General features: G+C 39.3%; 1 protein-coding gene and 1 pseudogene across 1 annotated transcript in view; one reads left to right on the top strand and one right to left on the bottom strand.

Annotated features, from left to right (window-relative positions):
- The window catches only part of ABCA5 (ATP-binding cassette, sub-family A (ABC1), member 5), a 96174-nt gene that overhangs the window by 61087 nt on the left and 21818 nt on the right, over positions 1 to 13269 (top strand). The window contains exons 19-22 of the mRNA XM_006872293.1: positions 305 to 474; positions 3845 to 3972; positions 4390 to 4527; positions 8302 to 8415. Coding sequence (XP_006872355.1) covers positions 305 to 474; positions 3845 to 3972; positions 4390 to 4527; positions 8302 to 8415 — 550 coding nt within the window. The remainder of the gene's footprint in view (positions 1 to 304; positions 475 to 3844; positions 3973 to 4389; positions 4528 to 8301; positions 8416 to 13269) is intronic.
- On the bottom strand, positions 9857 to 10165 carry LOC102838656 (annotated as a pseudogene).

The raw sequence follows: 13269 nt of genomic DNA, 5'->3' as shown, positions 1-13269 counted from the left end.
ACGAGGTAGAGCAGAGGTTAATCTGCTTAGATTGTGAGACCAATCATTCAACATTCCACTCTAGTTTTGTTTTCTTCTATGCATCTAAAATAACTTTAAATCTTGTCTTTGAACTTGGGCATTCTGTCTAATATTGACATGACATCGCTTTGACAAAACTTTGTAAAGTTGTTTTTGTTTTTCCATTTGTTTGTTTTCTTTTCAGTGATTACCTTTTGACTGTGAGAGAAATGAGAATATATAACTTTTTGACATGTAAATACATGCTAATGTTCACTGGCTGTTAACTTTTTTTTCTTTTCAGGTTGCTTCTGCTTTTAATTTTTTTTGCAGTTCAGATTTTTATGTTTCTGGTGCATCACTCTCTTAAAAATGCAGTGGTTCCCATCAAACTTGTCCCAGACTTATATTTCCTAAAACTTGGAGATCAGCCACATAAGTATAAAACAAGTCTGCTTCTTCAAAACTCTACTGGTGAGAATGTGTGAAGGTCTGTGAATGTGTGTTGGCTGGGGTCTCAGGGTGAGGGGAGGAAACAGGATTGGATTTTAGACAGTATTTGAGGTAAAGGCCTGGTTAATCTACATGACGTCTTCATTAAATGAAGCAATTTATTGATGATGCGTTATGTATTGCAGAACTGAAATGTTGGGTTAAGTGTTAATGGCGGTTTCTCAAATAGATTAATCTGATTGATACTGCTTATTATCCTTAAAAGGCCACTACTTTTTAATGGTAGCAAAAATTATTTTTTTAGCAGAGTGGTTTTTTTTTTTATATCAGAGTTCACATTGGGTAAAATAAACTTCAGGAACTAAAAACTCTTTTCAGAAAGAATTGCAGTGTCAAGTTTTTTCAAGTTTTATATGCACATGATAACCAGAAATGTTGAAGCAATCCTTTTTGAAAAAACCTTTCATAGACTATGTGAAGAGTTAGAATTAAGAAAAATAATCCTTACATCTATGTATGATCTAATAACAACACATTTATGAGGGCTTCAAAAGTTGGTGGAAAAATGGCCTAAGTGATAATAGAATTTTTCCATGAACTTTTTGAAGCTCCCTCTTATAATGAATATTTGGATTTTCTAGATGCAATTCTTACTATATAATTGTCACAATTAAAGTTATTCATTAAAAAAAAATGGCCTTAAACAAAGCTCAGAATAACTTAACAAAAGTCGCTATAGAATTCTTATTTTCAAAACATTGAATCCTAAAATTAAATTATATTGATTCATGATCAGCTGTTCCTGCATCTCCCATCTGGATAGGCAGTTTATAGTCCTGAGATTCTTGAGGCAAAAATAATGTTTACTAAATTTGGCAAATTTGTAGCATAACTAAAGTACTTATTTCTATCTTGCTGAATTACATTGGAAAGTTGAATTTCCCTGTTTCTCTTTTATTATACTCACAAATTCTTTGAGGATCATCACTTCCTAATGCTTCATCCTTTTTTTTTTTTCTTTTTTTTGGTATGTTTCCTTTTTGATTAAATATTTACTGAAGAGTTGTCCCGTGTTACAATAATAATCAAGATTAGTGATAATTACAAATGACAATAAAAACATCTCTTAGTATATTATACAACCTTCATACTTTCAGGGGAAGAATTCATTTACTAATAGAAAATAACTCTTGAGTAGAAAATATTGTTTTTCTTAAATTAGGATTCTTGTTTTCTGTTTTAATCCATTTTTATGTGATTAAGATATGGTACTGCATAGCACCTTTATTCATTATTTTTCTGTGTGTTTGAGAAATTTTTATGTATATTTGAGGAGCTCTGGTAGTGTAGCCATTACAAATAGGGCTGCTGACCTCAAGGTCAGCAGTTCGAAACTACCAGCCATTCTGTGGGAGAACGATGAGGCTTTCTGCTCCTGTAAAGATTTACAGCCTCAGAAACCCTATGCAGGGTCGCCATAAGTCAGAACCGACTCCACGTCACAGAACCACCACCATGTATAGTTCAGCTCTGGTAGCGTAGTGGTTACGAATCAGGCTGCGAACCTTAAGGTCAGTGGTTTGAAACTACCAGCCACTCCGCAGGAGAAAGATGAGGCTTTCTACTCCTGTAAAAGATTTACACCCGTGGAAACTCTGTACAGGGTCGCTATGGGTCGGAACCGACTCAACGGCACTTAACAACAACAATATGCTTTGAGTTCCCTGCCATTGGTTTGCAAAAACTTGACCATTTTCAAAGTTTTTATCTCTTCCATTGCCTTTTAGGATTACAAGGGTTGTTTTGAAGTCTTTTCTTAAATTAGGATTCTTGTTTTCTGTTTCAATCTATTTTTATAGTATTAAGATATTAGATGAGGTATGGTAGCATTGTGGTTACAACTTGGGCTGCTAATCTCATGGTTAGCAGTTCGAGACTACCAGTGGTTCTGTAGGAGAAAGATGAGGCTTTCTGCTCCCATGAAGATTTATAGTCTCAGAAACCCTATGCAGGGTTGGTATAAGTCAGGGCTGACTCCATGGCACACCACCACCAGAATTGTTTACACATGTTACCATATTTTCCTAAGCCTGGATGATGGCTTCAGTAAAGCCACATTTCCTTTAAGGATCATGGTGTATGCATATATACATTAAGTCTGCATTATAGGCATGCATTCAATGGAAACTTCTCTCTCAGGTCCTTCAGTTCTAACACAGCTCTCTCAGAATACACAGTCCTTCTGGCAGGTGGGGAACAGAGATCACGTAAGGCATTAGATCAGGCCTGGTTAAAGACAGTATCATGCTAGATCTAGAAACATCCCCTTCTACAATGCTCAGGTGTGATCCTGTGTAGTGGAGTCACACTCCTAGAGACCCAGAAGGGCACAGTAGAAAGAATTGTTCCCATGGGACTTCTAAGGTTGTAATCTTCACAAAGGCAGACTGCCTCAACGTTCTCCTGCAGGACTGCTAGTGGGTTTGAACTGTCAACCTTTCTGTTAGCAGCCAAGAGCTTTAACGACTGCACCATCAAGGATCTTTCATTCCTGACAAAACCAAAACCGACATCATTGCCACTGAGTTGGTTCTGACTCGTAGTGACCCTGTCCAGGTTTTCCTAGGCTGTCAGCTTAGGGTATGAACTGCCGACCTTGCAGTTAACAGTCCGGTCCTTATCTTACAGCGCCCCCAGTGCCCCTTTACTACTGAGAGTGTTTTGCATTATTTGATTTGGGTTCGTTTTCTCAGTGTCACATTTGTCCTTTCTTGAATCCTAGCCTTTGTGATAATGGAGAAGAAACCCCCTCTATTCATCAGACATGTTGGTATAGATTTAAGTCCCAGACAGGATCTAGAAATCTTTCTTGTGGGTCCAAGAAATTTAGAAAATGTGGGCATACAGACAGCCTTTAGGTAGTGAAGCTGACAAACTGCACACCTTGAACGGTACCTTGTTGATCTCAGCAAGTTACCTTGTTACATAAAATTGCCAAACAGATTTTTATTCTCCCCAGTCCAATTTTTCTGTGAGTATTATAGTAACCATTAAGGGCTAGTAATAGCAGTAGCTGTTTGTACAATTCCATTCTGAGCCCAGTGAGTATATAGAACCATTTAATCCTCATGGTCTTTCTTTGGCCCCAGTTTACAAAAGAGGAAATGCAGGTCCCGAATAGCCAAGTAATATGGTTGAGTGACAGATAGTGTGCCTGGTCCAATAGGCTGGCTGGCTTCAGAGCCACGGCACTTACTCACTTATCTAGTGAAGATGAAATCTTTTCCAAAAACGTAACCTTTCCCAGGTATTTCTGTTTCTTATTTAAACAATGTATGTCTGTTTCTTATGTAATTGGATTCTTTCTTATTTGCTTATTCCCTAATACCAGACTCAGATATCAGTGATCTTATTAGCTTTTTCACAAACCAAGACATAATGGTGACGATTTTTAATGACAGTGATTACATAGCTGCCGCTCCGCACAGCGCAGCTTTAAACGTGATGCCATCCGACAAGGTAAGTGAGGGTAGTTTACCTGCACAAATGCCCATTTGTGAGTTGTCAACGAATGAAACGGATCCTCTAAAATCAATCCTCAGAAGTTACCAATTAGTATTGACTTGTGTAAACAGCTATGTGTATTTACAGTCTATATATTCTGTCCTGCTGAATGGCCAATATATAACAAACCCATAAGGAATGTGATTTGATTCTTACATTATTTTGTTTTTCTTAGCTAAAATGTAAACATCTGTGAACATTTCAAGCAGATTGTCATTACCAACCATAGTAGTATTTGCATGACTCGTTGAAGCAGGTTTCAGTACAGTTGGTGAGAACTAGCTTCATAGGAAAAGCTTGGTACACAGCTTACTTATATCCACTTGCATCTTTATGTGGTGTGTAATAAGTCTTGTCTCCCTCTTCCTGCAGGACTATGTGTTTTCAGCTGTTTTCAACACCTCTATGATTTATTCTTTACCTGTGTTGATGAACATTATTAGTAATTATTATCTTTATCATTTAAACGTGACTGAAAGTATCCAGATATGGAGCACTCCGTTCTTTCAAGTAAGCAAACTGAAACAATACGTCACGGCGTATAGATGTACTGCGGCGCTCTTGGTTACTGTGCTGCGCTGGAAAGGCTGGCAGTTCACGCTCTCCAGCTGCTCCTCGGAAACCCTGTACAGGGTTGCTATGAGTCAGATGCCTACTTGACGGCACTTAGCAACAGCAACAATAACAAAGTATATTTTGGGGATTGTGGTAGCTCTGTAGGATACACACTGGACTACAAACTATAGTCTACTTGTTGAGTTCACCAGTCACTCCATAGAGAAAGATGAGGCTTTTTGCTCCTGCAAAGATTTACAGCCTGGGAAACCCTGTAGAGGTTCACTGTGAGTCAAAACCAACTCGATGATACTTTACAACAACAGTGACACAGTATATTTAATATGTATTAGAAATCAGTTGATAGTAACAAAGGAAATCTTCTCCAGAAGTCCATTTCACAATAGCCCCTAGTTTTCTTAAAACTTGAGTAGGAGGTGCAGAAATCCTATCAAACTGAATCCAAGTGCACATTACAGGATTGTACTCTACGTCTAATGGGGTTTATTCCAGGAATGCAAGAGAGATTAATATTAGGGAGTGGGTTGATGTAATACACCACATTAGTAGAGCAAAGGAAGAGAACCACTTGATCATCCGAGTGGATGCAGAATTGACAAAAAGTCCAACACTTTTATGGTGAAAAGTATTCAAGGAACTGGTAATAGAAGGGGACTCCTCACCATGAGAGAGGAAGACTTATGGAAGAACTCGCAGCTAGCAGTATACTCAACGGAGACAACCTGAGAATTTCCCCCTTAAGATCAGGGAGAAGATGAGGATTCCCACTGTCATCGCTGCTATTAAACACTGTATTTCATAGAGCACTTAGGCAAGGAAAAGAAATAAGAGGTGTCCAAACTGAGAAGAAATAAAACCACCCTTTGCACAGATGACTTGATCCTCTATAGAAGACACCAAAAAAAAAAAAAAAAAGCAAACAAAAAACCCAAGAAAGCTTCTAGAGCTAATAGATGAAGTTATCAAACTAGCAAGGTCAACATACACAAGTACACAAGTTAGTTGGGTTTCTATGAGCTGTTGGATAAACATTGGACTATAAACAGCAATGTTGGCAGTTGAAATCCACCAGCCACTCCTTGGTAACCCTATACAGGGTCACTATGAGTTGGAAGTGACCCAGACAGCCTACAACCACCACCACCACAACAACATACATTAGTAGTGAGTGTTCTGAAAAGGAAATCAGAGAAATAATGCCACTTATAATAGCATGTAAAAGAGTAAACCATGTAGCAATAAATTTAACTAGCAAGATGAAAGACTAAGTCTATAAAACATTCCTGAAAGAAATGAAAGAAGCCCTAAGTCAATAGAAACATGTTCCATGTTCATGGATGGGAAATCTTTAATATTGTAAGATGTCAGTACCATACAAAGCAATCTCTAGATTCAGTGCAAAAATCCCAATGACCTTTGTTGCCAAAATGGAAAACTCAAGTCTTTAAATTGATACATAACAGCAAGGTCCCCTGATTGGCCGATGCCATCTTGAAAAAGAACAAAGGAGGAGGGCTCACACTTCCGGATTTAGAAAAGAACTATAAAGTTGCCTAATTAAAGCAGTGCAGTGCTGGTACAGGCAGGCCTTGATTTATCGTGTGTCACAGATGCTGCGTGTTTTACAAATTGAAAGTTGATGGCAACCCTGCACTGAGCAAGTCGATTGGCGCCATGTTCCCAAAAACAGAAGCTCACTTTGTGGCTTTGGGTCACATTTTGATAATTCTCAAAATGTTTGAAACTTTTTCATGATGCTATTAGGCACTTAATAGACTACAGTATGGTGCTAAATAGAATTCATTTGCACTGGGCAACCAATGGGACTGCCTTTATTGCTCTAGTCACTTGTGGCGGTGGTCTAGAACCTGCAGTGTCGCCGAGGTCTGCCTGTGTAACGAAGGCTCTGTGCTGTGGTGGTTCGTTGCCATTTGAGTTGATTCTGGCTCTGGTGACCCCATGTGTGCAAAGTAAAACCGTACTCCATAGGGCTTTCAAAGATGGGACTTTTCAGAAGCAGATTACCAGACTTGTCCTCCATGGTGCCTCTGAGTGGGTTAGAACCTTCAACTTTTCAGCTGATAGTCAAGCGCTTACCCACTTACCCCACTCAGAGATCTAGATACACATACAGATCATTTGAATATAACTGAGAGCTCAAAAATAAACACATACATAGATGGTCAATTAATTTTCGACAAGAGTTTCAATTCACTCATGGAGGAAAGAGTAGTCTGCTTAATAAGTGGGACTAAGACAGCTGGACTTCCACATGCAAAATATGGAACTGGACTCCTACTTTCAAACCCTGTACAAAAATTAAAATGAATCAAGGACCTAAATATAAGATCTAAATGTCCTACAAGAATGCACAGTGTAGAAGGTCACTGGCACCAGGATGGAGCAAGGTTTCCTGTGGGGAATTAGCCTGAAGGGAGGAGAGAAAGTTCCAGAGATCAGGCCACAATTTCTCTTAATAAATAATCCTAATGGTATAACTTGATCACTTGTATTTGCTCAGTGAGCAAAGGAAGGATGTGTATACCTTAGTAGAGGTATTGAGGTACATCATAATCTCATTGGTCAATTTTGAGAATGCAGGTGGAAGAGAGATTTTCTTTTCTTTTAATGAAATGGATGCTCATCTGTCATTGGTGCGCATGCTGAACTGTTTTCCTTGTGGAATTCGATGGACACGAATAGGTATTTGGATGTGCGCATCTGGAGAGATTTCTGGGCAGGAAGTAACTTATGATTCATAAGTGATATTGAAATCCTTCAAGTTGATGATCATGCCTTGTGTGTTTTTTAATTGGGTGCTATCTCAAGCCTACAGAAGACAAACAGCCATATAGCTACCCCCTAAAGGATCAGGTGTTAATCTCTTGCCACATTCGCTTTTATTTAGTAAAACTTTCAAGGTACTTATGAAGGCCCGTCTACCCCAACCCAGGGCCCTTTCTTTTTCCCTTTCACAGAAGTCACCACAATTTAGAATTTATACTTCCCAAGCATGTTTTTATAATGTTGTTTGCAAGTGCTGGGGAGTCGGTTTCTACTCATAGTGACTCTGTATAGGGTTTCCAAGGCTTTAAATCTTTTACCAGAGCAAAAAGTCTCATCTTTCTCCAGTGGAGCAGCTAGTGAGCTCGAACCACCAACCTTGTGGTTGGCATTCCAGTGTTTATTCTGTGGAGCTACATCGATTCCATGTGTATCCATAACTGTGGTAAAGGAGCTTGCAACATATATTTCTCATTCAATTTGGATAAAATCTTACTATTTAAGCTCACACAACATACTATGTTTACACATTGGACCTTTTTTTTTTTTTAAAGCTATATGTTGTTGATTAGTGCCATTGAGTCTGTTCCCATCCATAGTGGCTGGTGGATTTGAACCGCCGACTGTGCATTGAAACAGCCTTGTGGTCCATTGCTTATCCTGCAGTACCACACCTCATTTTTGCTCTTCTTCAGACTCTGTGTGGTTGGGTCTAATGATAGTAGATTTGGTCAGACTCACAGAGCTTTGTAAAAAGTAGCCGAGTTGGTATTGTAGCCCCCACTGCCTGCTAAAGCACTTCTCATTCTTTCAGATCCACTGCCTTGGATAGGTATGCTAACTGTTCCTTTAGAGATTTTGAAAGTGCTAAGATGATACAAAATTCCTCTCAGAACCATTTCGTATTTTGCGATTGTCTTTCAGGAAGTTACAGACATAGTCTTTAAAGTTGAGCTGTATTTTCAAGCAGCTTTGCTTGGAATTATTGTCACTGCAATGCCACCGTACTTTGCCATGGAAAATGCCGAGAATCATAAGGTAAGGATTCCGTTTCAAAGAATTACAAGTATAGTTTGCTGATAAGAAATGACCTTATTTGGTATGAGTGCAACGTGCACATAAAATTGTTATTTCAGGAAGAAGTCAATGGAATATAAAAGACATTATATTCTATTATTATATGAAAGGAGCTCTGATAGCTTACTGGTTACGAATCGGGCTGCTAACCTCAAGATCATTAGTTCAAAACTGCCAGCTGTTCCGCGGGAGAAAGATGAGGTGTTCTGCTCCCATAAAGATTTACAGCCTCAGAAACCCTATGCAGGCTCGCCATGGGTCGGAACCGACTCCACGGTACTTAACAACAACAACAACAACATTATTGTATTAACATTAATGTTGTTGTTAAGTGCCGTCGGAGTCGGTTCCGACCCATGGCGACCCTGCATAGGGTTTCCAAGGAGCCGCTTTGTGCCGACCTTGCAACTCAAACAGCTTTGCAGTCTGGCGCATTAACCCACAGTGCCACACCCGGACTCCTTTTTAATAGCTAACCTTTATTACTTGAGTATTTGCTGTGTGCTTTAGAAATTGCCCTCTTTAATTCTTGTAGCATGGTGGTACAGTTTTTATGTTGCCCACTTCGCACCAGGAAATTGAGGATGGGCGTGTCCAGCGAGCTTGCCCAGGCTGGCTCCAATCTGTATGTTCACACTTGCGGCACGGCCCTTTGCCCATTTTGCCTTTACTAGAGTGCAGTGAATGTAAAAGTCACTGAATTTTTGCTCACTGGAAAAGAAACAAGAAGGAAAATGCTTGTGCTCGTCAGGACCTAGCAGTTATTTTTGGGGTCACACCTTTTCTGCACCTTTCTCTTTCACATGCTCCTGACAGACTGTGATATTGTACAGTCTTCTGGCAGTTCAATGCCTGGTAATGCTCTACTCTTCCGGTGCTGTATCTTTTGTATAAAGATACATCAAAAAGCATTGCTATAAAATCACAGAAGCAAAAATATCACATTGTGAAGCTATTGTTTCTTGACATATTGTAGGTGTATGTACTCTGAAGGTGATGTTTTCATCTCTTTAACCCTTTCTAGGAAGCTCTATTTGCACCGCCTCAAAACAGCAGTTTTGGCATCCTTGAGGGAATCAGATCATGATCCCTCTAAATGTTCTTTGGCTTGGGGAACAAAAGAAACCCGAAGGGGTGAGATCAGGGCTGTGGGCAGATGGAGTAAGATTTCCTAATGACATTCTTTTTTGCAAAATCAGTTCTTTATTTTTGATTACATTTATTGGAGGAAAAACTGTCACTTAGCCTATGAGCTTGCAAATCAATTCATTTCAAGAGTGGAAGAACCCTTGGTCATTTCTGAATATCTAATTTTACGTAAGTTTCTCTTTTGTATATATTCTGTCTCAAAGAAGTAGTTGTATGAAGTCTCTTCTTTTCTACACAGGACCCCTTCATTGTTTCAGCCAACTCTCAGTGGAGGGGTAACCAGAACAACACCATCTCCCCAAACAAAGAATGTTGGAATGTTCTGTTTTGTTGATTTATATGTCTCTTCATATGTTTCTTCATCAATTTCTGTAGTAGTCACAGTTTCTTCCACATCTCCCAATATCATATTTAAATGTAGATCGTAAGCATGTAATCTTCCTCAAAGCTCTCCATCATTTCGCATTGTCACATAAATGCACTCAACCTTGCTAACGCTGACAGGATCCGGAGGCTCCTCTACCGTATTGGTAGTTGGTTGCTGGTCCACGTCATCTGCCATGTTTCAGACCCTGCGCCCTTTCCCTAATGAAATTCTTCTAGGACAGTCCTACCTACTCTCAAAAATGAGCAGGTGCATTGGCATGATGGGCCAGAAAAGTCCTTGGCACGATTTCCTTGGTCTTTTTCTCATCAATGCAATGTTCACTTTTTATAAAAAAAACTTCTTCTTAAAAAGCTCCAATGAACAACCTGTGTCCTTTGAGAAAATGTATTAAGGTTACCCTTTTGGAATCCCCAAAAAACAGTTACCAGGACCTTGTGGGCTGACCTCTCTGCCTTGAATTGAAATGGCCCAGTAGAGTCCATAGGAAATCTACTATGTTGATTGGACCTTGCTCTCTGGGCCGTATTGTAAACACAAGACTTGGCCCTGTTTACAGTTCATTCCGTACCATCATCTTCATTAGCTTCTATCTTGCTTAGAAAAGTGCTGGTAAGACCAGCTCTCTAAGCTGGTGGACCTTCACCCATCCACCTGAAAGCTTTCCCAGGCCAAGAAATGTACTTCAAATGGAAATCGCGGGAACCACCTGAGATGGCAGCTTCAGTAGTGGTCACACAGTGGCCTTTCTTTCAGCAGTCTTCCACTACTTTTGGGACTTCAGCAGTTTCTGTGTTCAGTGAGGTTAAAGGTTCTTCCGTCTCTTGGCTTATTTTCGAGGTCTCCCTAACCTTTAAAATGCTTGATCTAGCTAAAAATTATTGCTGTATGTAGAGCAGCATTCCCATAGACTTGTAAAGTTTCAGTGATTTGGGAGGATGTCCACTTAAATTTCATTAAAAATTGCATTTTAGCTCTGACATTTTTTCCCCCATGGCACAAAAAGTATCCCCCACTTTTCTTTTTGAGGGTGTCTTAGTGAGATTAAGACACGTGTATTTCTGAGAGAACTTGTTTTGAGTCATCTACTAATCACAGGCACATGTTGAAATAGGTTTTGTTTGAAATAAACCTATACATGTATGAACTGGAACCCTAATAGCAGTACTTTGGGACTTATCCTCATATTTATCATTAGACTTCTCATTGTCTACATGACTGATCTAAGTTCAATAGAAGAATATTTCTTTCAACTGATTTAAACAGTATAATAAGGAGCTCTGGCAGCGTAGTGGTTATGAGTCTGACTGTTAACCTCAAAGTCCTCAGTTTGAAACTACCAGCTGTTCTGCAGGAGAAAGATGAGGCTTTCTGCTCCCGTAAAGATTGACAGCCTCGGAAACAGGGTCGCTGTGAATCGGAACTGACTCCATGCCATACCACCACCACCATACAGTATGATAAAGAATGAGCTTAACATTCTCAGCAGATAGCTATCTAATAGCGTCTTTAATAAGTTTGCGTAGTACAAAAGTAATACAGGAGCCTCAAAAGTAAAAAGTACATGTCATGTTTTCTGTATTACAAATATACATATTCATTTTACAAATACAGAAAAGTAAAATGTTCTGTAGCCCTAGCAATCAAAGCTAAAATTTAATGGACAACTAACTGCATTTTAGCTTTTTTCTTAAAAGTGTTAGATTCACATTCTGTATAAAATAATACAGAGAATCCTGTGTGCTCTTTACCCCATTTCTCCAATGATAGGATCTTGTAAAACTGTAGTATAATGTCACAACCAAGATACTGACGTAGTTACTTCAGTCAGAGAGTTGGAAACCCTACTATACAGGGTGGCTATGAATTGGAATTGACTCGATGACAATGGTTTTGTTTTTGTTTTTTAGGTTTTAGTACTTTTCATTATTGTTAAGGTATCTTCAAATCAAAGGTCTAATCCAAACAGGGACTTCCAAGAGAATCTGCTAGGCTAATTAAATTCAAGGCAGCTTGGCTTAGAAAGCATGAAAACTGATTTCTGGGATCCCACAGGGATCATCTTGGTAGATTTTCTTGGGCACGGGGCAATCATGGATCTTATTAGAAAGATGTTTTAAGGGAATTTAAAACTGTATTACTTATAAAAAGACCAAGACATTTGTGCCAAGAAATTTTTCCCATCACAGCAATACACTTGCTCATCTTCCAGTGGTAACCAGGGCTGTCCTATGAGACTTTCTTTTTTTAAGACTTTTTAGTGTGAATTGAGTGAACATTTACAGATCTTCAGTCCCACATTCAAAAAATCGTACACTTCATGTCATTACAATGATTGCAATCTTTCCATGTACCGCCAGTTAACAGTATTTCCCTCTATTCATTGCAACTCTTGTGTCTTCTACTACGTTAATCTTTCCTGTGCTAATCTCCCTCGTGTATATGACCTTCCCCATGATTTTGTGTTAATTTGTGTCTACCCTCTACCTGTCCTATGAGACTTTCGATGGGAAACTTTACTCCATTGACCTACAACCTTGGTCTTGCCCCTTCAGACTTCCTTTTGGTTTCCCGAACTCAAAGAACGTTTAAAAGGAACACGATTTGAGTTCTTTCAAGATGCCAGTACTGTTGTTTTGACACTATGTGAGTTGAAGAGAGCAGAATTCTTTGTGGGAGGCTAAGAGAGATGGAAATACTTCCTTCAGAAGTAGATAGACCTAGATGAGAGGATATATTGAGAAACAATGACTATGTTTTGTTATTTTTATTTAATAAAGGTGGCTGTGAATTTGCAGCAGTATTCTTTGCCTTATCCTTGAATGATCTCTGTTTGACTTTTTGAGGAAGGTCATGCTTTTCTGCAGCAGTGTTTTGTATTTTCCCCCACACTGGGTGAGGGCTCCAATTTCTTCTACCTTAACTGACACTTCCTAGTTTCCTCTTTTTCCCTTATTGTAACCAGAAAGTGGTAGCTTATTGTGATCATGATTTGCATCTCCTGACGTGGTGCAGTAAAATAAGCACTGTACTGCCTATTCAGCGGTTCACACCCACCAGCTGCTTTTCAGAAACCCTGGACAGGGTCGTTGTGAGTTGGAACCGACTCAACAGCACTCAACAACAACCACAAGAACTAATAGAAGTCCTGATGTGGTGCTGTAAGATAAGCACTGGACTGCTAACTGGAAGATTGGTGGTTCAAATCCACCAGCTGCTCCTTGGAAACTTTGTACAGGGTTGCTATGAAGCAGAACTAACTCAATGGCACAATACCGCAA

Source organism: Chrysochloris asiatica, unplaced genomic scaffold, assembly GCF_000296735.1.
Source record: "Chrysochloris asiatica unplaced genomic scaffold, ChrAsi1.0 scaffold00192, whole genome shotgun sequence".
NCBI lineage: Eukaryota > Metazoa > Chordata > Mammalia > Afrosoricida > Chrysochloridae > Chrysochloris > Chrysochloris asiatica.
This window is presented reverse-complemented; position numbering and strand designations above follow the sequence as displayed.